The sequence below is a fragment of the Typopeltis vanoorti genome, chromosome 3 (assembly GCF_054136105.1).
Source record: "Typopeltis vanoorti isolate ZY-2024b chromosome 3, IOZ_Tvanoo_1.0, whole genome shotgun sequence".
Classification (NCBI taxonomy): domain Eukaryota; kingdom Metazoa; phylum Arthropoda; class Arachnida; order Uropygi; family Thelyphonidae; genus Typopeltis; species Typopeltis vanoorti.
In genome coordinates this window covers 107,729,959-107,757,314 of record NC_143551.1, presented here as the reverse complement: position 1 = coordinate 107,757,314, position 27,356 = coordinate 107,729,959, and the positions used below count along the sequence as shown (strand labels likewise).

Below are 27,356 nucleotides of genomic sequence, written 5' to 3'. Positions count from 1 at the left end.
GTAATGTCTTAGACTCCCTGGAGAGTTTCATGCAATAATCATAAATAATAACTATCCAGGTTCTTAATTCTGATCCTTCTCCTTTCTTATTTACACACTTTTGTGTAAAGTATTTTGAGCTCTCTATTAACTCAATAATTTTAAAACTGAAATTTGGCTGAGATATATTGATGCCCTTATTCCTATTTGATTTCAGTGCATGATACTCAGCAATTCTGTCTCCTTAATAACAAAAGCATCAGTAACTGATTCATCTTACATGTGGTATGGACACCAGACTTTATGCATATATATGTGTGTGTGTGTGTAAAGACACGTATCGCTCTCTCTCTCTCTCAAAACTTAGGCATAATGAACTTCTTTTTTAATAAATGCCATTTCATGTGCTCTTAAGAAAAATTACTTAAGCAGGAAAACAAATATCTTCAGGATTCCCTCATTGATGGTGGGGGGGGGGGGGTAAAGATGAGATTGTGTTATAAAAAAATTACTGTTACTCTTATTCATATCTCATGGCATCATAAGATATGAATAATATAATTATTCAATATAGCCATCTGGGCACACTAGTGCTAAAATCAAAGAATCAGAGGAGATTCTAAACAAATCCGTGAGAGGATTAGAAAAATGGTCAGATGAACTTAAACTCAAAATCAACCCAGACAAAACAAAACTAAGCACCTTTAGTACAGACAGAAAAAATAGACATTCCTACAATCCCAAAGTCATGATCAACAACAAGCTAATTGAAAAAGTTACAAATCCAAAAATACCTTGGTATTACGTTTAATCAGAAATTACGTTTTGCACAACACATCTTCCAACAGAGCTCTAAAAAAATTAAATATACTGAAAAGGCTTTGTGGAACAAATTGGGGTGCAAAGCCAAAAATCCTCAAAACTACTTACACTACACTAATAAGGCCAATAATGGAATATGCAGCGCCTATCTGGTCACCTTCGGCCTCATTGGTAAAGAAAAAATTAGACAAAATACAAGCAAAAGCATCCAAGATTACACTGGCCAACAAAAAAAAAATTTTTTTTCTGCTTATTATGATCTGACAGTTGTTTTTTTTACTAATTTGGGTGCGCTGATTTCAAATATCAAACCCATTTTTCTCTATCACGTCAGGTTTTTCCTCTATGGTATTTTCTTTTTGCTAATTTGTAAGTTTTTGATAGTTTTAAGGAGGCAGTACTATTTAGAAGATCAAAAAAAATCGATTTTTTTAATATTATTTTCTGAAAGTATGTACTTTTAAAAATCTGTTCCTAACTTTTTATCAAGAAATTCGAAAAATTCCCGAAGATATAGCCTATTATTCAAAGCAGTGCACAGATCAGAATCGGAGCGTTCACCGCTCTCGCTTGTTAGTAAACGAATAAATGCGTAAGAACCTGCAACGGCACGTACTGGCGCTTTGAATGCGAGAGAGGCCGATAACCGACCTAATACATTTAGGTGATGAAAAGTAGGTGATGACAACTGCCTAAAACAAATGAATGCTAGTTTTCATTTGTTTCAATTTGCGTCATTGCGGACAAAGAACGATCGAAATCAGTTAATCGATCGTGAAAGTATGATGAGTGCTTATAATGTTTCAATAAAGTCTCTGGTTTTTTTTTTTTTTGTCTTGTTAATTGCATGTTAGTCGGCAGTGAAGAAAATACATCATGTCTACTAGTCGAAAATGTGTCAATAGTGTAGATTCCTTCTGCTGAACAGTAAAGCTGCTACGTTTGTGGCAGCTTTACTGTTCAAAGGACAAATATCACTGATTTCGTTAAGAAAGTGTACTTTGCATACCTTGCATAAAATTTGCAGATCAGGACAAGTCATGGGCTCCAAATCAAGTGTGTAAGTCATGTGTAGAAAATTTACGACTGGAGCAAGGGAAAACGCCAAAAATTAGCTTTTGGCATTCCAATGATTTGGCGTGAACCGAAAAATCACATAGATGATTGCTATTTTTGTTTAGTTCAGACTTCTGGTTATAATAAGAAGAATAAGAAAAAAATTGTGTATCCAAATCTCAACTCAGCAATTCGGCCAGTTGCTCATTGCAATGAAATAGCCGTGCCAATTTATAAAGGACTTCCTTTACTTGAGAACGAGTATGATTGGGATATGCCAGATGTTCTTGAGGAGCAAGACCTGGATGTTGATTTAGACAATGAAAATTTAATTTCTAGTTCTGGACTGCAACGTTTTACTCAAGCAGAATTGAATGACTTAGTAAGAGATTTTGGCCTGTGAAAGGAATCATCGTAATTGTTAGCTTCAAGATTAAATGAAAAAAAACTTACTGCAGCAAGATACGAAGATGACTTTTTATCATAGCAGGGAAAGTAATCTTGTACACAATATTTTAAACACGAGTGTGGGTTTGTTTACTGTAACAATGTGTCAGGTTTACTAACTGAAATGAGTGTTGTACAATATCATCCAAATGAGTGGCGTTTATTTATCGACAGTTCAAGCAGAAGTCTCAAGTGTGTCTTACTACACAATGGGAATGTATATGGCTCAATTCCTATTGGCTATTCAGTCAACTTAAAGGAAACATATGAGGACATTAAAAATGTTCTGAAATTATTAAAATATACAGACCATAACTGGATCATCTGTGTGGATCTTAAAATGGTGAACTTTTTACTTGGCTTTCAAAGAGGATATACAAAGTTTCCGTGTTTTCTATGCTTCTGGGATAGTCGAGCTAGAAACCAACACTGGAGTCAGAAACATTGGCCTCTTAGAATATCCTTAAATGTTGGAGAACAGAATGTTATAAATCAACCTTTAATCAACAGAGAAAAAATCATTTTTCTACTTCTACACATCAAACTAGGTCTTATGAAGCAGTATGTTAAAGCTTTAGATTTACAAGGTGACTGTTTCCAATACATATGTGAAAAATTTCCACAACTTAGTTATGAAAAAATTAAAGCCGGTGTATTTGATGGACCGCAAATTAGAACTTTAATGAGAGACCCAAATTTCATCAACTCTATGAACGAAATTGAGAAAGAGGCCCGGACTTCATTTACGATGGTTGCGAATAATTTTCTTGGAAACAAAAAAGCGTGCAGTTACAACGATCTAGTGGAAACAATGCTTGAAAATTTCCAGCACTTAGGTTGCAACATGAGCATAAAGCTTCATTTCCTATACAGTCATCTTGATAGATTTCCTGAGAATTTAGGTGCTGTAAGCGATGAACAAGGCGAAAGATTTCATCAAGACTTAAAAACTATGGAAGATGGGATTCTCACATGATGGCCGACTACTGTTGGAGTATTCAAAGGGATTGCCAAAACAGAACACACAGCAGAAATTGCTACAAACAAAAATTTATTCTCTGAAACTCATGTGTAAGTAAAATTGTTATTTTTTTATAAATATTCTTGTAATTTTTAATGAATATTGTTAAGTAGTTATGTATCTAATTATTGGCCTCTCTCGCATTCAAAGCACCAGTACGTGCCATTGCAGGTTCTTACGCATTTCTTCGTTTACTAACAAGCGAGAGCAGTGAGTGCTCCGCTTCTGATCTGCGCACCGCTTTGAATAATAGGCTATATCTTCGGGAATTTTTCGAATTTCTTGATAAAAAGTTAGGAACAGATTTTTAAAAGTACATACTTTCAGAAAATAATATTAAAAAATCGATTTTTTTGATCTTCTAAATAGTACTGCCTCCTTAAAACTATCAAATACTTACAAATTAGCAAAAAGAAAATGCCATAGAGGAAAAACCTGACGTGATAGAGAAAAATGGGTTTGATATTTGAAATCAGCGCACCCAAATTAGTAAAAAACAAGTCTCATATAAAAGTCAGCAAAAATTGTGTTGAACTGTGTTATCATTGGTGCAGTCTCATCCATTAACAACATCAGAGCCCAACAGGAATGTGGGCTTGACCTGCTGCAGGACAGACGAAAATTTGCCACCATAAAATTCATAAATAATATCGGAAGCTACCAAAGCGATCATATCTCCCTAAAAACTTATGAACCACAATCATCAACTTTACAATATGATGACACTATCAGGAAAGAAGTAGGTCTTGATCAGCTAAATGCCTCATAAACAAAGAACTTCAATTATCCAGTCCTTTACCTTCAAATATCGCCATAAATCTAAACATTACCAAACTCTGTACAAAAAAAAAAAACCAAAAGAAATGCTCAAAGAAAAAGGCCTACATACCATCAACCTTCTTTCATCCTCCAAACAGGTTATTTGTTATACTGATGGATCGTCAGACACCATTATTATTAATGGAAGCGCTGGTGTTATCCTTCTACTCCTGAAAGGTGAAAAACTTTCAATAAAAGTTGGATCTGGGAGAATCGCTTCCAATTTTACCAGCAAACTCTATGCAATAAATAAAGCACTAGAAGCCTACTTAAAACTATCATCATCTCAACAATCTGAAGGAATTATAATTTACAGTGACTGAAGATCAGCTATGGAGGCAATCAAAAATGGCAATACCAAGCTCACACAAGACATCCATAAACTCTTAAATCAACTAAAGTGCTTAGGAAAAAGTTGCATTCTACAATGGATTCCTGCTCGTATAGGCATTGATTACAATGAAGCAGCTGATAAATTAGCAAAAGAGGCCAGAGAACTCAACCAAGAAACTCGCACGATAACTCTTGCTGATACCAGTGCACTAGCAAAAGCTAAAGTAATTCCACTGAAATCAGTGATACAACATCAAATTCCCGAAATCAGTGCTGACAGAAAGACCTCCACCACGATAGCAAGACTACGAACAGGTCATTATAGAGGAATGAAGATCAATTCAGATGATACTAGAACATATAGAAACTGCAATAACTGCCCCCAATACTGAACTGACACCCACTCACATCTTTACCTGTCCAGCAATTACAGCAGCCTTACAAGAAATAGATCCTAGTCCTGAACAACAGCTCTATACAAACAAAATCTTCGACATAGCCAAAGCAGTACAAGGAGCTCGGAAACATCTAAGACTCTTCAAAGGACAAGACAACATGGCATCATTAAAAAAAAAAAAAAAATTGAATAATGTTAAATAATTGTTTAAAATTATTAGAGGTAACACAGTCTGAAAAGTAATTTAATTTAGTGTTCAATTGCACTTTCTCATCTCTCACATTCAAAATTTACTGTAATATTTATCCCCTCTTCTCTCCTGGATATTCACAGCATTTTTTGAACAAACAACATTTTATTTTGGAACCGACAAGAAATGAAGATTTCATTATTTCCGAAAGTATAATATATATCTTAATTTTTCATTACTGCCACTTCAAACAGATCATAGGTACATGAATAAATAAGTTTAAATTTCTATGTTGAAATTTGTCTATATTATTCTACTTAACAATGCTTTCCATTTCAAAAGTTTATCTAACATTAAATACCAAAGTTGGCCCTTCGTTTCACTGCTCTTTATGATTTGAATAAATTACCTTATTTATAAATTGTAAATAAATAATTAGTTATAAAGATCTCGTATGTTTTAGTTTTAATCCAGTGACACTAATTATGATTATAGTGTAACTTTGTAGTTCTTCTGCTGACTTAACTGCTTCCTCTTGATAGTGAAATTGGTCTTACAAGTGCATATACATGAATCTCACCAGCACTCTAGAGACCTATCATAAAACTTTTTCAAGCCACTTCAGGCCTCTAATATGCAAGGTCACACTGGATAATTATTGTCTCCCCTAAAGACTCTCAAAACCATATCCACAATGGGATTAGAACCCAAAGGCTTGGTTGGACAGCAGATATACTAGCAACTCTGCCAAGTGGACTGGCAGTCTTATTCTGTAGGCAGCTTAGTTTCACTTTATCAGAGTTGATAATTTCTTGAGCATTTCAAGGTGTACACATGCCCAACTTATTATGCCAACATTGTTGATTGTGTTATAGTTAAATGTGCAGTAAATAACTAACAAATATTGGTTTTTCACCACTAACCCACTGTACTACTGACTATTCCACAGTCTTCACCCTGGCAGCAAATAGCATGCTTCTCATATATTTTTCCAGAGGGAGAACATTGTGTCATCTTTTCATTTATTGTGCACTAGTCTACACATAGGGCTTTATGATATTGTAGTTTATTGGTTGAGATTATAAAATTGTTGTATAACAGTAGTTTGTGTTCAGAGGAATAAATTGTTTACAAGCCATTATACATTTTACTGGAACCCCTATATAGCCTAATATTATTATGTTATGTTATATTTATCTGAATTTTTATTTGAATAGACTGGAAGAATATCGGCAGTGCATGGGAATCATTTTTAAAAAATACTTCAACGATTCAGTATCAGAATGTGTCCAGAAGTTTCGAAGAATAAATAGGGTAGGAGTCAAATGGATATGTAATCTTATTTAAGCAAGAGATTCATAAGAAAAGGACAATGTGGAAGGAATACCGTGTGCTTAAGGATGATGTCCATTATGAAAATTATAAGCAGCAGGCTAGAACAGTCGCAACTGTTGTATGGAAAACTAAGTCTGAGTATGAAAAGAAACTGGCTCTGCAAGCTAAAGACAAACCACAAGACTTTTATCAATATACTGCAAGTAAAAGAAAAAACGAGTGTGAAAGAATAACTCTTCTGCATGCAGATGGTATGAGGGTGACTGAAGAAGTTCTTCGACTAATAAGTGCCCATTTTGCTAAAAGCTATCAACCTGGTATGCAACATAGAGTTCACTGGATGAAGAAACTCAGGTGTATGAAGAGGAAATATTAGAGCTGTTGCACAAACTGAATAAGAATTCGGCATTAGGGACTGATGGGCTATTAGCATGGGTGTTAAAAGAGTGTTCAGCTGAACTGGCTATTCCTTTGACCAGGCTATTTAATATGAGTCTTAGAACAGGGAAGATTTTGCAGGAATAGAAATAACATATAATAATCCCATCGCACAAGGGTGGTGCAAAAACTGATGTATCCAGCCATTGACCAATTAGTATCTCAGGAGTGGTGGTGGTGAAGATTTTGGAAAAATCATCACTACCACCATTCCTTGGGCTTGCATCCAGAAATGAGTTGACAGTAAATCTCTACTTTATAGAGGAAGGTCATGTTTTAGCATCTTGTTCCCATTCTATAATAATGTTACCATTGAACTAGACAAGGGGGAATGGATACAGTATGGAGGACTATTGCATGAATTGCAGAACATGGGGTTTGGATTATAAACTCTTAGCATAGATAAGAGGATTGCTGACTGAAAAAGTGATCAAACTGATCAAAAGGTATATGGGAGATGAGCGTCTGCAAGATTTAAGATAACCAGTGGTGTACTACAAGGATCAGTGCTTAGTCCACTGTTATTCAATCTGTACATTAATGATATTCGGAAGGATTTGACAAGCAGTATATAGCTATTTGCTGATGATGCAAAGATAGGTAGAGTACCGTATTTACTTGAATATAACTCACCCTCACGTATACCTCACACCCCTTATTTTACTTTACAAAAAAAAAATTAATTGAAAAGTTTCACATATAGTTCACACAAGAAAAAAGCTTAAAACTTTTAAAAATAGAGTGTTGTTATGGCAATTTTGGAATTCAGTTCAAGAGAATTAGCATTTCAACTCAATAATCGTCAACTTGCCTTTGTCTTTGAGTCATGCAATCTTTTGTTAATACTGCACCAATCATATGCATAGAGATGGAAGCAACCAGCAGAGGAAATGTGGGAGTGAAGGCATTGAGTTCTCATTCTTGGATTGTGTGGAGGTGGGTTAAGATTACGAGACCAAAATTTGAACTGTTGTGCAACTGTATTTTAAGAGTTTGGGACATGATTTCTCCAGAAATAATTAATTTAATTACAGAAGCATTGTCGCTAAAAAATTCAATATATTGTGTGATGAAGGTGAGCGGCTGATCATGTAGATAATGTTGATAATTAACATTTAAATGTTAATTATCAACATTTAAGTTTCATTTTATAAATAATGTGAGCAATTATATAATCTAATGAATACTGACATTTATAATTAAATCCTCAAGTATAATGAATACTAAACGTCAATTTAGTTTTTTCCTGAAAAACTTTAGTTTCTGAAATTCCTCAAATATATATAGCACCGCGCTTTTTTAACTTTAATTTTGGAGGAAAAAAGTGCAAGTTATATTCGAGTAAATATGGTAATCAGCATTGCTGCTGAATGCAGTACTTGCAAAATGATTTGAATAGGCTGGAATTGTAGGCATGAGAAAATGGATGTCAGTTCAATGCCAGTAAATGTAAAGTTGTGCACTTTGGCGTGATTAGATATCCAATGTCGTATTATATTGATGAGATTATGCTAAAAGAAGCTGATCAGGCTAAGGGATCTTGGAGTGTTAGTAGGTTGGTAGTTGAAGTTCAGAGGCCATGTGGCAAAGATTGCAACTATAACTCAAAAGATAATTGCAATGCTGAAACGAACATTCACATGTAAAGAAGGATGTGATTTTGCCTCTTTACAAGGCCTTGATAAGACCTCACTTGGATTCTTGTGTGCAAGTCTAGCTCCTGGTTTCCATTGTGATTCTGATCCATGGAGAGAGAGTGCAAAGGAGTATTAAAAATTATATCAGGATTGTGAAATACTGATTATGAAGACACATTAAGAATTTGTAGACTGCAGACACTAGCTAACAGGAGAAAGAGGGATATGATTAAGGGTCACATAGGATTTCAGTTGATGGAATTTTTCATTTGGGGGGGGGGGGGACAAGAGGGCATCCTTGGAAACGAATGCGACTAAGAAGGGGATAAGGGCTACATTTTTCCCTCATAAAGTAGTATATGATTGGAATGGATTGCCATTGGATATTGTGTGCGTACATGCGGTGTGAATGAATTAAGAATAAGTATGATAGCTGGTCCATGTAGTATGTGGCCTCCCTCGATGGAGCCCTGACTTCCTGGAAGTCTCTGTTAATAATAATAATATTAGTCATAGTCTCCCTGGAAGTCTGTTAATAATAATAATATTAAAGTCATTTTTTTCTTTTTTTCTTTTTTTTTTCAGGTCTAGAAAAGAATTAGTGTTATATTTTCTATATGTTTCACACCATGCATAAACACACATTTTCAATCCATATGCATATAAACCTTAATTATGAGCATACACATTTTAATAAAATTTGCTATTTGAAATATTTACTAAAACTTATCAAGTCTCAGTTTTGCTTTAAATTTTTAGTGGCAAAAGGAGAAAAAATGATAGAAATTAATAAATCTGCTCTCTGGATTCATTTAATCAAATTGAGTATCACTGCAGAAGTCACCATTTATCTCAATTTATAGACTTTTTTAGCAGTAAAATTTGTTGAAATTGCTTGAAACATGAATTATAATTTACAAATGACAGTAAACAAACTGTCCACAGTACATATGCCAAAAAGAGTTCTAAATGTCTTGCTGTTGTGTGACAATTGAATCTAGAGCCCTTTTTGTACAAGAATGAAATTTATTATTTCTTGAATCATTACTACAGTCCTTTATGCTTGATATGCTATCATTTCTATATAATCCTGCAGTTTGATTATTATCAGGATTTTGGATACTCTTCACCACTATAGATTACCAGTTACAGTTTTTTTATACAATTAAACTCCTCCACGATGGAACTAAAAAAATTTACATTTTCAGAAGGTTTTTTAACTTCTAGAAAGGTAAAAAAAAGTGTGTGTATATATATATATATACACACACACACACACACACACAGAAAAGAAGCTGATTTATTTCTGTTTTATCTCTAGAAACAATCTATAATTTTAATAGAAAATACTAATAATAAATAGTACTCATGCTAGATTCAAGTAAATAATGCAAAAAAAGAAAAGAAGAAGAAAAAAAGCCAGTCTGCTTCACTGTTTTTAATCACATATTTTAATTATATCTTTCTGTTTACTCCATTTCACCCAAGGTTCTTAAACTTTACTTTTCTCTCCTTCATTTTGACAATTACTATCCCATACAAACAAGATTATGTAACAGCACCATGAATTCATCGTCCCATATGAAAAACAATATCATTATTCGCAAGAGTCAAATTGTAACATTCTAAATTGTTGACTAATTGGAGTTCATGTTATATGAAAGCTGAAATGTGTATTAATATTTAAAAAAATTCTATGAACCATCAGATTATTCCACTTGAAAAATTATAGAATGTATGTTTATGATGTATTTCATATTTTTAATACAGTGTTTAAAAATATTCCAAGATTTGAATTATAGAGAATGAATATTAATTATTTTTCCTTCTTTTATGCAGAGTAGTGATGGTGCCCATTTATCTTGGGAAGCACCTCAGACAACCTCGGGAGAGATCACTGAATACTCTGTTTACTTGGCAATGCGTTCAGCAACAACAGGAGGTCAAGGGGATACTAAAACTACAATTACATCAAATCCCTCACAGCTTGCTTTTGTACGAGTCTACTGTGGGCCAAATCCTTCTTGTACTGTTAGCAATTCCCACCTTTCATCTGCCCACATTGATACTACTACAAAACCTGCCATCATATTTCGAATAGCTGCACGTAATGAAAAAGGTTATGGACCTGCCACTCAAGTTAGGTGGTTGCAAGGTAAGTTTCCTAATATGTTTCAAGTCATTTAATCTTTTTTCTGATATAGAAGGTGATAACCTAGACAGATGGTGACAAAAAAAATAGGTCACTAAATTACAGTCAACTTACACAAGTGTGTACAGGGAATGACTGGGTGCAGTTTGGTTTTGTATTTGATATTTAATGTTTCTTTTGTTGTTGAAATATAAAAATCTGCTAAGGTTTCATTAAATGAACGTGTGTTTATGATGAATTGGAAAGTGTAAAAAAGTTTAACCTGGCACTGGTGAGGTGGGAAAATGTAACAAAAGTGGTAAGGCGGGGTCCCACAGACCCCACCTTACCACCTCACCCAAATAATGTAGTGTATTATAGAAATCCATATCTTTTTAATCAATATTAGTGGATTCTTCCTCACAGTTCTATATCAGACTCATGGTTACTGACTAATTCTAAATCAATTTCGCTATCATCATCTCTACTAAATGGCTTCTCCTCTGTCAAAACGTCATAACCTGGCACTGACGTAACCTCTATTCTTCCTGCTCGTAACCTATCTGGTAAAAAAAGATATTATTCTCAAAATACCCTCTAAATATTTACAAAAATGTATTTGCTTATAGTTGGTATGTAAAATATAGAAGACACAGCAGTAACGATAGTATTTTAGTAGAATATACATGAAAACAACTTATGTTTCAGAAGTGAATATAGCCTCACTTTTGGTAAGGTGTGGTCTGGTGGACCCCAGCACACTTTACACCTCTGCACACTAAACTTGCTTGCACGCAACAGCCTGTCATCTATGGTGTCGAGTAGCAAGTTATGGGAGGAGAAGCTATACTGAAGCATGACTCACTGCCATGCGTTGTTAAAAATTATAGTCGATTTAAAATCTTCAGAGTCCGTGACACCTTACTAACACCAGGTTAACTAGATAATGTGATATTTTTATATCTGAAGAGGTATATCTTGAGGCTTTTCAGCAGAAAGCAAGTTTAGTAGTTAGTGAAATGGCATGCTTATTATATCTAGGAGTGCCCTACGAGTCAACCTTGTTGGCTTGGAATCCTATAGTTTTTTGATCAAGGAATAAAAACTATGGAATATTTATGCTAATATAAATGAAAACAAGTAAAAAATTGATATATTATATTTTTAATTAATTAATGGTAAAAGCATTCATTGGGTTAGATCATGTGCAGAAGTAGTAGCTAAATAAATCTGAAAGAAACTCAGACTGTCAGTATAAAAAAAGAATTAGTAAAGCATGCATTAAAACCTAGAACTGTACAATGTAAATAATCAAAAAATGAATGATTGAAATGATTGGTAAACCTATCATGGAATACATAATGGAAATAATAAACAGGTGATAAAATTATCTTGTGTGAGCTGTTTTAAGCATGCCATCATCTTAAGAGAAAAGGTGAATAAGTGATAGCTAAAAAATGTTATCATTTTTTTCGGAAAAGCACTCCATGTTTTTCCTCTGAAAACAATGCCATGCTCGAAACAACAGCGTGCGCGCACACACACACACCATAATTTTACCATCTATTTATTTTCTTCCTCCATCATTTTTGCCATAATAAATTTTCCAGTCATTTTAATCTTTCGTGTTCTTTAGCTATTTACATTATACAGTTCCAGGGATGCTCAAATGTCAAAGCTCTATAACTGAGAGGAGACCTCCACATAGCCTTTAAAGGAATGTGAAGAGCCAACCAGGGCTTTTGACCTAATGTCCAATCCTCACCTTCTCGTGGTGCACCCTGTTCGGTAATGTGTTTTATTACCTGGATACTGAACAAACGAGAACGGGCTGACGTTTTGGGATTTTGCCAACCAAATAGTATTTCTTCTTATTCCTTCCCTCCTCTTTTATCTTGTGGGTCAAGAATTTCTATTTATTTATTTAACTGCGACCATATCTCCAGGATTAGGTGGATAACCAACCAGGGCTTTTGACCTAATGTCCAATCCTCACCTTCTCGTGCACCTTGTTCGGTAATATGTTTTATTACTTGGATACTGAACAAATGAGGATGGGCTGACATTTTGGGATTTAGCCAACCAAATTGTATTTCTTTTTATTCCTTCCTCTTTTACCTTGTGGGGTCGAGGATTTTTTTAATTTTTATTTTTTTATTAATGTTTATTATTCACATCACATATACAAATTATACATATTATACTATTCAACTTGTATAATTATGACAATATTTCACAATACAATTCAATGCACAGTACAATGTTACAAAATAAAATTCAAGTATTACTATCATATTCTGTTGGTACTAACACTTATTATGGTTAATATAACGTTTTCTCATATATGCAAGTAGAAGATAATATATTTCGAATGGTTTCAAAGTTATGATAAGTAATTGGTTTAGAGTAATGTAAGTTAGTTAATGCAAATATGTGTAACCAAGGGCTGGGGCATCATACATTTAAACCAGGGCCCCCATTGTTTTTGCCAGGGAACCAGGGCAAACAGCGAAAAGTCAACTACTGGAACAAATTCTGAAACATACCCAACTCAACATCACAAGAGTTCGAGATCGGTACTGTCAACATAAGAAGTCTGAATGGCAAAGAAATGGAGCTGGAATGAGGAATTGGATAAGTGCCAGATCGGCATAGTAGTACCAATCTTGAACTCTAGTGATGTTGAGTTGGGGTATGTTTCAGGATTTGTTATGATGAGATCTTTCTAAGCAATAAATACAAAATGCTATATTCAGGCAATAATAATCGGGGAACAGAAGGAATAGCTATAGTCTTCAACACTAACTTGAATGGCAAGCATTATCAAGTAGAGTGATGTGGGCAAATATCAGAATGGGAAACTGTATAATGAGACTTATTTTTGCCTATGATCCCACAGAAGGTTCGACTAAAGTAGAAGTGGAGGAATTTTTAGAAAAAGCAACTGACACAATGAAGACAGAGAAGTTGGTCCTTGTTGGGGATCTAAATAGCAGAGTAGGAAATGATTGCCAGACATGCAGAAATATTTTGAGAAAATTTGGAGAAAAGAGCAAAGCTAATAATAATGGCAAATACCTGTTGGATTTCTGCTCAAGACATGGACTGGTTATTACTAACACAATGTTCCAACATTAAAATGTGCACAAATTCACATGGAGAGAAGAGGCAAGGAATAAGAAAAGTCTCATTAACTATGTTATTGTTGATAGCAATGTTTTTTCAGTGGTGCAGGACACTAGCGTGTACAGGGGATTTGAAATTGGAAGTGATCACCATTTATTTAGTCTTGAGCCAGATAAAATTGAATTTCATATTGAAAAGAATAACATGTAAGAAAGTTTTAAAGTGAATAAAAGTTGAGCAGATCTCAGGTATGAACTATAGGGCTAAAATACACAAACATCATTCAAGAAAAAATGAAAGAGTTTGAGAACAGGAACCAAACCTTGGAGATTCAGTGACACGTCTGAAGAAAACATTAAATGATTCAGTTAGAGAGGCATGTGGTAAAGGTTGTCTGCAAGAAGAGAAAAATCAGAACTCCATGGTAGATACAGGAAGTTGAAGAGACAAAGGAAAAGAAAACAGCCTATTGAAAGGTCATGGAGAATAAATCAACTTGTGTTCTTAGAGAATACAAAGACAAATGTAAGAAAGCTGAACACTGTATAAGACTAGCTAAAGAAAAGCCACATGAAGCTTTGGTAAGAACATAGAAAATAAATATCAAGAAGGTGGCAAAATATTCTGAAGATTGTTGAAAAAACTCAGAAATGGCATGCTGTAAAAGGAATTAGAGATGAGAAAGGTGACATGAAAACTGGAGAAAAGGATAACCTTGATATATGGAATAATTACTTCGAAAAATTGCTAAATGAAACAAGCAGTGACAGCACAGTGGTAAAAAAATGAACAGGCATGCAATCAGGAATGCATCTCCATCCTTGAAGTAGAAAAAGCCATCAAAAGCCTGAAATGTGGAAAGGCGGCAGGAGTAGATGATATTTGACAAGAAATGCTCAAGTATGGAGGTATAAAAGTCTTGCATTGGCTGCATGGCATAGTTCAAGAGGCCTGAACAGAGGGATGAATTCCAGATGATTGGTGTAGAACTCTCATAATACTCATATACAAAAAAGGGAAATAAAACAGAATGAGAGAATTACGGAGTTATTTCCCTACTGAGTGTTCCCCTGTAAGATTTATGCAAGTATACTTGAGAAACAGTTGAGAAGTAGTGTGGAAGGGAAGCTTGATGAAGAACAAGTTTCCCCTCAGGCCAAATAGTGGCTGTCAGGATCATATTTTCACTTTACAATAAATTGTTGAGAAATCATGAGAATATAACAAATATTTTATTTTGTAGACCTGCAAAATGCATATAACAAGGTGCCAAGAGAAAAGCTATTCAAAACGCTACAGTTATATGGTGTTGATGGGGAATTATAACAAGCAATACTTAGTCTTTATATGAGTTGGAGGTCAGTAGTTAGAATTGTTGGAAGTACAGGAAGATGGTTTGATGTTAAATCCAGTGTCAGACAAGGATATACATTATGAAGAAAAGTGGTATGAAACCTGATGTCAAAATTGGAGGTGTTATTTTCAGCTCTTTACTTTATGCAGATGATGTTATACTTTTAAATAAATCCAGTACAATCTGCAAAATTCCCTGACTAAATTGAATAACTGTTTCAATAAATTTGGTATGAAAATCTGCAATAACAAGACAAAGACAATGAAAATATACAGAAACATTGAAAATATAAACTGCATCTTTAATGGAGAACCTATAGAACAAGTAAAACATTTCAGCTACTTTAGGCATAATTTTTAGTGAAGACAGTAAATTAAATATGGAAATAGACAACAGAATCAACAAAGCCAGTATAGTAGGAAGTCAAATGAATAAATTTGTATGGAATAAGAGAGAAATTGTCTGCGCTGTTAGCCTAGTGACTATGACTTCACAACCGTAGCCCAGGAAAGGATTGTCCTGGTTTCAGTTCCCGTCACCGACGTGAGGAGCTTAAGGATCTTTCTTAGACATAATCAAGTTAACCGGTCTTTGGCATGGACAGCAGGGTTTTTTTCCCACAAGCAGGGAAACCAGCCCCATGAACACATGCAGCTATGCCTCCCGGTATATTCTATAGCCATAGAATATACCGGGAGGCATAGAGCTAGTCACCTTATCCTCAGGACTTGTACGACTTAGAAGGGCTAAAGCTCTGTAACAGGCCAGTAGGCCTAACATGTAGAAGAAAAAGAGAGAAATTAGTCAAAACACTAAATTAGTTGTATACTAGACAATGTTCAAACCTGAGAGCTGAGTTAGAAATAAAATACTTGACCATAGACTAAAGACCACAAGTATAAGAGTCCTGAGAAAGATTAGGGGCATGAACAATCATCAATGGCAATATCATATTAAAAACAAGGATTTTAGGAAAGAACTTGACATTATTAGCATCCAGGAATGTCTTAGCAGAGCTAATCTCAGGTGGTATGGTCACTTAAACAGAATGGGAGAGGAAAGCTTAGGAAAACAAGTGTTCTCTGCATGGTTGGTAGGAAAAAGAGCCAGAGGAAGACCAAGATATAGGTGGATTGATACAGTAAAAAGTGACTTAGAAGACAGAAATATAAGATCTTCTAATGTTGTTGACTTGATGGGTAACAGATTGATTTGGAGGAAAATTGTAGATAGAAATTTAGTAATGATGTAAGTTCTTCACTTAGTACTATCATAATATCCTGTACACCCCTTGAGGATACATGCATGTCAGGGATTTGATGATGATGGTTCCATGTTTTAATGCACACTTTATTCATTCTTTTTTGATATTTGTGGTTTGAGCTTCTGAGTTTTAAACATTTCTTTTATTTGGCTGTTACTTTTGCATAATGCATTTCACTATCTGTGTCATTAGTTTTAGCTAATGACAATACAAGAACAAAGAATAAATCGCATCTTTTTTTTTACCTTCATTATAGTCCCAAGGTTTGTTTTTACTGTTAATTAAAAATATATATTATTGCCATTTTTTATTTTTTAGTTCTTTTAATTTATATTAGAGCAAATATTCCATAGTTTCCATTCCATAATCATAAAATACCATATTCTAGCCAATGAGGTTGACTAAGTAGGATGCTCCCCTACTTAGCATGTTATTAAACTCACTTATAATACAATTAGAAGCTTCATGATTAAAATTTCAGAATAATTATATAGCAAGTTTAATATGGTCTCCAAAGAAACTTAAGTTTTGTTAATGATGGCCTTAGTTACTCACTGCCTTGTTAAACTAAAGCTTCACTTAGGACATATTAGCAGACTGTCTATGCGATAAAAATTTGAAAGTACATATTGTTGCATTTAATGATAGATTGATTATATATCTTCCAGTATATTTTGACTTTCTATAAATAGAAAATGACAGTGAACCTTTTAGATGATGTACCTAATGCATCTAGGAAGGATGACTGTTATTTGATTCTTTTTCTGTTATAAACCGGGGTGAATTCTCCATGCTTGCTGCTCAAGCTTGGAGAATTCACTAGAAACAGATTTGGCTTGCTTAGTTTTGGGAGCTTCCAAGTCCTTGCTGCAGCAAAGATTTCATGTATGCACATAGCCGTTTCCGCTCCCTTCACGTTGTCTTAAACACAGACCATATGCAGTCAAAGTAGCTCTAGCCAGTGAGCTTCAGCCAGCCTTTACAAGTGTGCGTGTTGCTTGGGAAAATTAAGTTACAACCAACTTTTTATTACAGTATTATTGACCAGTTCATAAAGAAGAACCGTAGGGTAGAATTTGTATTCAAGTAGCTAAATTGAAAAAGATAGAATATCATTTGTAAAATAAATGTTGTATTTGTATGATTAAATGTACATAAATTTCTAAATATATAGTTTTAAATGGTCAGTAATTCATTATTCCGCTAATCAGACTTCAATCATACCTCTCACTCCCTGAATGATAACAAGAGCAAGCGTGAATTTCAAGACCAGCATTCACCCCTGGTTATAAAATATATCTTGATGCCAGATAGCAAAGTCATGAGCTTAGAGAATAAAGTGCTGTGTGTTGAAATTTGTAAAAGGTGGAAAACCAATCACTGCTGAGTTGAATACATATTTTTCCTTTCCACATCAAATAACTTCATATACAGTAAATTTATATAATTCACATATCTCTAGAAGTAAGTGTAGATATCTGGATTGCATGTCAACCTGGTGGATCCTTGGTATTAACAGGAAAGCCCACCCTTCCATATACACAGTTACATTCACTATCAATATGGCATTCCAAAAACTTGGATCAGTAAGACACAATTGATAAAAAGAGGGCAGAAATCATTGGAAAAAAAAAAAAAAAAAAAGTAAATTAAATTTTTAAAAAAAATCTGATAATCACTTTTATTCAGGTTACACTCAAAAAATAGGCATCCCTTGTCCACTTTTCTAAAGACCAGCTTTTATTTCTAGATTTCCTTAGTGTTTGTCATGTACATTGTGGTTCTCTCTTTTTCTCTCTAGTACTATGGCCAAACAAGCAGGACACTCCACACCAAAATGTCTGAGAACAAAGACTACATCAATAGTATACTACACTGGCACTCTGAGGACTTGCACACCATACTTTGAATATCCATCACAGAACCCACTGGAGAAAAAAGCCACCATGCTGCACTGAAACAGATAAGAACAGATGTGTTCATCCTATGTAAATCAGTAGTACTGAATAAGTACGTACTTATACAGTAAAGATGACAAAGATCAGATGGAATAATGGAGTATGCATAAAACATGAAAGTTGCAAGCAATCTTTTCATCTCTACTGATCATGTGATTAGAGAGAGAGAGAGAGAGAGAGAGAAATTTCACACAGCTTGGGAAATGAAGGAAGTAGCAAAGTGAAAGGAGGGAGCATTGAGCTTTAGTGGGAAGGGTAATAGGAGAATGCAAGTAACTAAATGGAAGAAGAAAAGATCAAACTGCATAAGTTGCTTTCAGCAGTAAGCCCTAACAACTATGGCTTTGCATGAGTAATACAGATATGATTAATTCTATCCATCCATTTTTCATCTATCCCAGATGGGATCATCATCATCAATTTCCTGACATGTACGTACCCTCAAGGGGGTATACAGGATATGATAGTACTACATGAAAAATTTACGTCATTACTAACTTCCTATCTACAATTTTCCTCCAAATCAGTCTGTTACTTGTCAAGACTCCAACATTATCAGATCTTATATTTCTATCGTCTAAGGCACTTTGTACCGTATCAATCCACCTATATCTTGGTCTTCCTCTGGGTCATTTTCCTGCCAACCTGGCAGAGAACACTTGTTTTGCTAATCTTTCCTCGTCCATTCTGTTTAAGTTAACTGGTTTGAACACTATCTTGTATATATGGGTGGTGTCGAGGCTAGCTGGTGAACGGACGTGCTATCGGAGAGCTCCTGAGAGATTTGTGTTTTTTGTTGATTTATTGGTGTTTTGGATTCAATTTAATGCACTTAAGTGTGTAATTTTGGTATATTATTGGAGCTTTATTAGCGTGGTTAGTGTACTAAAGTGTTTTATAACATAATCTATGTCGGGAAGTCGCTGCTAGATGAATTCGTAATGTGTAGTGTTCGTGCAAGCTCCAGATAATATAAGTATCATTTTCAGTTATCGATACAAATTACTTAATATTGTGTAGTTTTGTTTTGTTTGCCTTGCATATTTTAGTGCGTCTATTTTTGGTGTGTTATAACGTATAATTTGACAAAACACGTCGCAAATAAGGATGGCACCTGTGCGAAGGAAAATGGCGGCCAGTAATGAAGGTTCGCCATCGTTATCAAAGAACGGTAGCATAAAAGAAATGAGTCAGTGTACTAGCTGTGAAATGTACGCTTTGCGGAGTGCGGTCGGAGTGTGGTTAGATGATAATAAAGGATTGAATGTGTGTAGAAAATGTAGGGAGAATGAGGAATTGAAGTGTATTTCGGATCGTGAGTGTGATATTTTTGTCAACCTTCAGAATGAAGGAAATAGGGATATGACAAGAAACGGCAAGGTTGTACATGAAAATTGTGAGAGTGTGAATGTAGACAGTGTGAATGATAGTATAAATGGTTTCTCAGAGAACAAAAAAGATGAGAAAGATGCATTGAGTGAGATCGCGTTGTTGAATAATGCGATAGAAAGAGCAAAACAGCAGCTAGAGTGCATGAAAACAAAAGTAGACTGAATGAACCAACCAATAATAAAAGGTATGACAGGAAAAATAGACGTATGAATCTGAACATGAACAAAATGAAGGATAGAGTGCTGTATGGAGACTCGTTAGTACGAGGTGTGTTAGTAGAGAATTTGACAAAATCGTACCAACCTGGTGCGACCATAAAGGACGTAACTGCGTCTATTAGAGAGCAAAAGGAAAGGGTGAAAGAAATGATTGTTGTGGCAGGTACGAATGATTTGAAAGGAGATAAAATGGAAATGATAGAAGACCTGAATGAATTGTTTGAGGTAGCAAAAGAAAAGAGTGAGCGAGTTAGAATGATTAGTCTTTTGCCACGGTATGACAGTGAAATGTTTAAAAGGAGGGCCATAATTGCGAATGACTTTATGCGTGGGTTATGTCTGACGAGCGGTGTGGAATTTGTGGATGTGTGGAGTGAGTTTGATGGGCGAAAGGATCTATATAAGATGGATGGCTTGCATTTGAATGGTTACGGTGTAAGAAGACTTGAGAAAGTGTTGCTGAATGTAGTGGATGTGCAAATTCAGGGAAACTAGATTTGTTAGGGGGGGGGGAGTAGAGATACAGTCCTTATGGAGGCAGTTGAATGTAAGAATGAATATAATATGCCAGAGCAAATAAGGACAACAAATCTGAGTGAGATAGTTAATATAAGGCATCAGGGTAGGGTTGGGGCTAATAGGGGTCTTAAATTCATGTACACTAATACTAGGAGTATTAGGAACAAGAAGGAAGAGTTTTTGGCCATGGTTGGCACTTCCAGACCACAGGTTATAGGTATTAGTGAAACATGGCTGACTGTAGATGATATAACTAGTGGGATTGAATGTGATGGGTATAGTGTGTTCAGGAATGACAGAGAGAATAAAATGGGGGGAGGAGTATTGTTGATGATAGCTGATGAGCTCCAGCCAAGGAGAATAGAAGTTGAATTGCAGGATAGAGAAAAGAGCACATTTGAGGCCATTTGGTGTGAGATTGTGGCTAGCAGAACTAAATATACAATTGGGTGCTGCTATAGACCAGGTGATGGAAAAGATGGTGGTGACAGTATGCACAAGCAAATAGAAGAAATGGGTGGAAGGAGGGTGATTATTATGGGAGATTTCAACTATGGTCGCATTGATTGAAGTGAGGAGAGGACACACGGGAGGAAGGAACTGGATTTTATGCGGTTATTAAGGGATAACTATCTGCGACAGCATGTAATGGAAAATACTAGGGATCAGAGAGTGCTTGACCTAGTAATTACATCTGAGGATTTGGCTGTAACAAATATGACCACATTGCCACCAATCGGTGAGAGTGATCATAGGGTCTTAACTTGGGAGGTGGCTAAAGGTGTAGAATTTTCAATTAAGACAGGGTACATGTGGAATTATCGGGCTGGAAAGTATGACATGCTTAGGAGTTTGATTGGTTCAGTGCCATGGCATGTACAACTGCAAGGACTAGAAGTTGATACTTCAAGGATATCTTTTTCTCCTGTTTTCATGTCACCTTTATCATCTCTAACTCCTTTTACAGCACTCTTTCCTCCATTCCTTGATATTTATTTTCTATATTCTTGCCAAAGTTCTCCCATGACTTTTGTTTAGCTAGTTTTACACAGTGTTGGGGTGCTTAAGGGTCAAAGCTGTATAACTGAGAGGAGACCTCCACATAGCCTTTAAAGGAATGCGGAGAACCGACCAGCGCTTCTGACCTAATGTCCAATCCTTACCTTCTCGTGGTGCACCCTGTTGGGTATCTACTTGGATACTGAACTAACGAGGATGGGCTAGCAATTTGGGATTTAGCCGACCAAATTGTATTCGTATTGGTTTAACCAAAATAAAAAATGATAGTACAACATGACAAAATTTCATGCCGGCTTGGGTGTCGCCCGGTTAAACAAGGCCCCCGTTGTTTTCACCAGGGAACCAGGGTGAACAGCGAAAAGTCAGCTACTGGAACAAATCTAAAAACAAACCCCAACTCAACATCACCAGAGTTAAAGATTGGTACTATCAATGTAAGAAGCCTGAATGGCAAAGAAATGGAGCTAGCTGAGGAATTAGATAAGTACCAGATCGACATAATAGGAGTGACTGAAACAAAAAAGACCAGAACTGGTGAGATCTTTCTGAGCAATAAATACAAAATGTTATATTCAGGAAATGACAATCAAGGAAAAGAATGAGTAGCCTTAGTATTCAGCACAAAATACGAGGCTAATCTTCTTGAATGGCAGGCAGTCTCAAGTAGAGTGATGTGGGCAAATATGAGAATGGGAAACTGGACAATGAGACTTATTTGTGCCTATGGTCCCACAGAAGGTTCTACTAAGGTAGAAGTAGAGGAATTTTTTGAGGCTTTAGAAAAAGCAACTGACACAATGAAAAAGGAAAAGTTGATCCTTGTTGGGGATCTAAATAGCAGAGTAGGAAATGATTGTGAGACATACAAAAATATTTTGGTTAAAAATTTGGAGAAAAGAGCAAAGCTAATAATAATGGCAAATATCTGTTAGATTTCTGCTCAGGACATGGACTGGTTATTACTAACACCATGTTCCAACATAAAAATGTGCACAAATTCACATGGAGAGAAGAGGCTAGGAATAAGAAAAGTCTTTGACTATGTTATTGTTGATAGTGATGTTTTCTCCCTGGTGCAGGACACCAGAGTGTACAGAGGATTTGAAATTGAAAGTGATCACTATTTAGTCTTGAACAGGATAAAATTGAATTTCATATTGAAAAGAATAACATGTAAGAAAGTTTCAAAGCGAATAAAAGTTGAGCAGCTCTCAGATGTAAACTGTAGACTAAAATACACAAAGATTATTGAAAAAAAAAATGAAAGAGTTTGAGAACAGGAATCAAACCTTGGAGATTCAGTGGCAAACTCTGAAGAAAACATTGATTGATTCTACCAGAGAGGCATGTGGTGAGGTTGTCTGCAAGGATAAAAAAATCATAACTCCCTGGTGGATACAGGAAGTTAAAGAGGCAGTGAAGGAAAAGAAGAAAGCATATCAAAAGTTCCTGTCAAATAAGTCAGCTTGTGCTCTTAGAGAATATAGATACAAATGTAAGAATGTCTGCTATCTTTGACCCTTATATATCCCTAAATCATCTGCCTAACACTGAGTATATGATCTTACTGGTTATCTGACAATTTCTGAGTTTTGGGTCCCCAGAAAATACCTATTACCTGATCTCTATAAGTCATCCATATTCGCTCAGACAAATTTATTTCCTGCGTCATCCTGGGCTTTAAGGACAGAGTCAAACTCAGCCTAAGGATGGTTATAGAGTATCAGATGCTACTAATATAATTTGCTTGAAATCCGAAAAAGTAGGTTTTCCCTTTTTGTCTGTTTGCAGTCGTGCCCCCTTTCCTTTCTTACTTAGGATGTCCCCGCTCACATATATGATCACCAGGTTCGTATTTTTTATGAAGGGTCTAGTCCAGTCAACATGGTCAGAAAAGCAAGCATGGAAGGTAACAAACAAATTTAATACATTCATAATTAATTACAATAGAAAGACAAAATTAATATTAATTCTAGGTTAAAACTTTTACGTTTCTCTCACGTTCTCATTCTTAGATGAACATGGAATTCTTAATCTCTACAACACTATTCGATCAATTTATCAAATATTTAGTTTACAACTTAATAGGAGCCAGCTATGTATTTGGCACATTATTAATCTCCCTTGAGTAGGTCACGACAGAATCTCCAGTAAGTTAATAGTTCTTAGAATTCAGTCTAATAGTATAGAGTCATTCACACACATATATAATAATTCTTCATGTTTATCTTTATCATAAATTCGAGTTATACTTTCTTCCGTTTCTGTTAGTCAAGTCATGTAAAAGTACTTATCTACACTATCTTAGGTTCTTTCGGGATTTTCTCCATCCTTCCTTCTTAAGAAGTTCTGGCTGCCTTGGTTCTGTTGCCACGTGGGGATCACGTGCTCTCCCTGGATCGGGTGCTCAGTTTCTTTACTAAGGATTTACGTCGATGCTATTCCTTACCGACGGCCTGCGTTCAAGATTTGCCGTGTTGTGTGGCGGTACCATACTGGGATTTCTTGGAGATCAGCTCTTAAAGATAAGAACTGAATCACAGTGACCACTTGAAGCACACAGTGTGAATACACAAAAGGGAGGGGGGGGTTCATTTATGTGTTGCAGGTCACCTTTCCGAGTTTGATCTCTCCTTTCGCCCTTGCGATTCGTACCCGACTGGGCGACTTCACCGTTCTTCATACGGGGCTTTCCAATACTGGGTATGCATGCGCCTTGATGTTTTCTTAGAGGTGGCACCCACATACGCTTACGCTGCTATTGTAGTATTGGGAGATCTTTGCCCCTTCTTACCGAATTATTGGCATTCTTTCACGTGTAGAAATTCACTGATAACTACTCTCATGTGAGCCCTTTTTGTTGACTTACAGTTACATTAAAGTATAAACACACTAACTACAATACAAACAGTTCTTAATCTAATTTGCCAGTTGTTATTTCTTTTAAAACATAGATTGTGCCAAATGATAAGTATGCTCATTTAATGGATGTCTTCTGTTAGACTCTGGAAAGGTGATCTCATTTAGAGTGAGCTCGCCCGTTTCAGATCTAACAAAGGCCTCCTCCTTCTAAAAAAAATTTGTCCCCGAGAAAATTTTCCTTCTCAGTCTCTCTCTCTCTCCTTAGTGCTATTTCATTATCAGCATTTGGAGCTTCAATTGAGGCTTGATGATCATGATTGGTTACGGCCCTCACAACGCGTTCATTTAGACTGGAGCATCTATCTTTGATTAGACTAATTTCTTCCGTTTCTCCCCTTTGACTTATCTCTGTTTCAGTTTTCTCTTTTCCCTTCCTGACCTCTGCTATGTCTGATTCCGGCTCAGTGTCAGTTACGTGCCCCTCTCCCTTTTCCTTTGGTTTCTAGTTTCTTATAGCATTCTTTTCTCTTCCTCTGAATCGAATGCTCTCTCTCTGGGATAGTCACATGCGAACTCATGCTTCCTTAGAAAATCTTCTCCTAATATCAATCCCTCACTAGACAACGAGTTCTTGGGAAGGATCAGGAAGTTGTGCCAAACATGTAGACCAAACCCCAGTATCTCTCATCTCGGTCTTATGTATCTCATGGCATAAGTCGTGGAGGTAGATATGCCCAAAAGCTTGACTGGGTTCTTTATCCTCACAGCTCTCCTACTCACATCAGCCCCCCCCCCCCCCCCCTCCAGTTTCCTAAGATAATTTTCAGAGATCAAGATCAGGGAGACCTGAGAACCTGTATCGAGGGGTGCACTGAGATCCCTCCTGCCAACCCTCACTTCTGCTGTTGTTCCTTTGAATTGTTCCCCAACTTGTCTTGCCTCACCATCAACGGGTCTGGCACAAATATGGGACATGGCTTTGGGCTGATACCGGTGTCTCGAGGAGTGCGATGTTATAAAGCAATCTCGGGCCAAATGCCATAGTCTGTTACAACTATAACACTGAGGAATCTCTCGATGGCAGCCTCTTCTACCCTCTCCATCTGAAGACAAAGGAGAGTCCGATCCACATTTGGCTGACAATTCATTAAGTTTTTTCATTACCCTCTCCATTCTATCTAATAACAGTTTTTGTAACCTCTGAACTTCCTCATGTATTAGGTCAGTGATCTTGTGACTCCAGAGGTTTCTGTTCATTGGAGCAATCTATCGTCAACATGCTGACTACTTGATCGAGCTGTTGCATAAGAGGTTGCTGTAATCTCTCTACCTCCTTTTCAATTAGGGAGTGGATTTTGCCTGGTTTGCAGGTATCAGTAATGACACTGCAAACTGCTTGAATTTTATTTCTTTCCGTACTCCCTTGCATCTTCTGACAATTCTCCTTTGCTAGATTCTGGCATTTACTCTCTTCTCCACTGCTCCTTATAGCATTCGCTTGGTTCGCAGTTGCAGATGGATATATATCCCCAAGGATTTGCTCCTTCTCAATCATGGTGTCATAATACGCCTTTAGATCTGCTATTCTATTTGCATATGCTGCCTCCCTCAGCTCCTATCTCAGACCAACTCGGAAATGCTGAAAAACAGCCTACTCTAAATGGCGTTTTTTATCCTCAGGTATGCTCAACGAGTTCGTGAAACTGAGCAACCAGTTATAGTAGTCTGGGACACCTTCCTTTTCCTTCTGAACAATCTTCTGGAGTTTCCAGAGATTCGGTCCTATGCTCTTGGCATTGGCAAATTGAGAGATAAGGATCGATTTGAATCTCTGGTAATCCATTTCTCCTTCAGGAGGGCGAGGAGTAGTAAAAACTCTTTGCTCTTCCAGTTAACTTACTGCGAAGCAGTATAAGTAACTGGAAGTCACTCCATTGCCCTATCCTTCTGAGTTCTCCCATATTTGGGATACAAAAATTAAAAAACTTTTAATTTTTGTATCCCAAAATGAACGACTTTACAATTTTGCACATTAAAAATGACAATCATTTTGTTTTGCCCTCATACAATTGGGATAAATTAACCGTGCAAAGAGTGCAGAGGTGGATAACAAAGATAATATCAGGACTGTACAATGTTAGTTATGAGGATAGGCCGAGAGAATGTGGACTGAAGAGTTTGGTAGACAGAAGAAGGAGAGGTGATATGATTGAGACTTTTAAACTGTTGAGAGGAAGATACAGGGTTGACACTGGGGAGTTCTTTTGTTTGATGGAACAGGGGGAAGGAGCAAGGACAAGGGGGGGGGGCAATCCTTGGAAGTTACAAAAGGAAGTTGTAAGAGGGTAAGGAGTGGTGCAATCATGAATGGTCAATAAGTTCAAGAAGTGGTATGATAAGACTGTATTTCCTAGGGTTGCCCTCCCATGATGAGTCTTGTGACTATGGAGGCCTGAATCATAATAATAACAACAATACTATCAGCCTATTTACATAATCCTGCAGGCTCTCCATATCACCTTGATTAAATATTATCTTGCCCAACTTTGCATTATCAGCAAACAACTGAATATCTACTTTCAAATTATTTCCTATATCATTCATGTACAAATTAAACAGCAGTGGTCCAAGCACAGAGCTCTGTGGCACACTACTAATCACCTCCTTTCTCCTGGATTCTGCTCTTCCATATACTACTTTTTTTTGGTATCATTTCCCCCCCCCCCCCATATATATCTCCAATATAAAACCACAAAAAAAAAAGAAAAGAAAGTGCCACATATCCCTGGGTTATGCATACATTTTGGGAAACACTGCTATAGAGGACAGTGTGAAGGATAACACAGTCCAACACAATTTTTGCTGACTTTTATATGAGACTTGTTTTTTACTAATTTGGGTGCGCTGATTTCAAATATCAAACCCATTTTTCTCTATCACATCAGGTTTTTCCTCTATGGCAATTTCTTTTTGCTAATTTGTAAGTTTTTGATAGTTTTAAGGAGGCAGTACTATTTAGAGGATCAAAAAAAATCGAT

General features: G+C 36.1%; 1 protein-coding gene across 2 annotated transcripts in view; it reads left to right on the top strand.

The window, feature by feature from the left end:
• Positions 1–27,356, top strand: part of Hcf (Host cell factor) — a 502,792-nt gene that overhangs the window by 465,424 nt on the left and 10,012 nt on the right. For both annotated transcript variants that reach the window (XM_090390794.1, XM_090390792.1), the window contains exon 26: positions 10,314–10,629. In XM_090390794.1, coding sequence (XP_090246920.1) covers positions 10,314–10,629 — 316 coding nt within the window. The remainder of the gene's footprint in view (positions 1–10,313; positions 10,630–27,356) is intronic.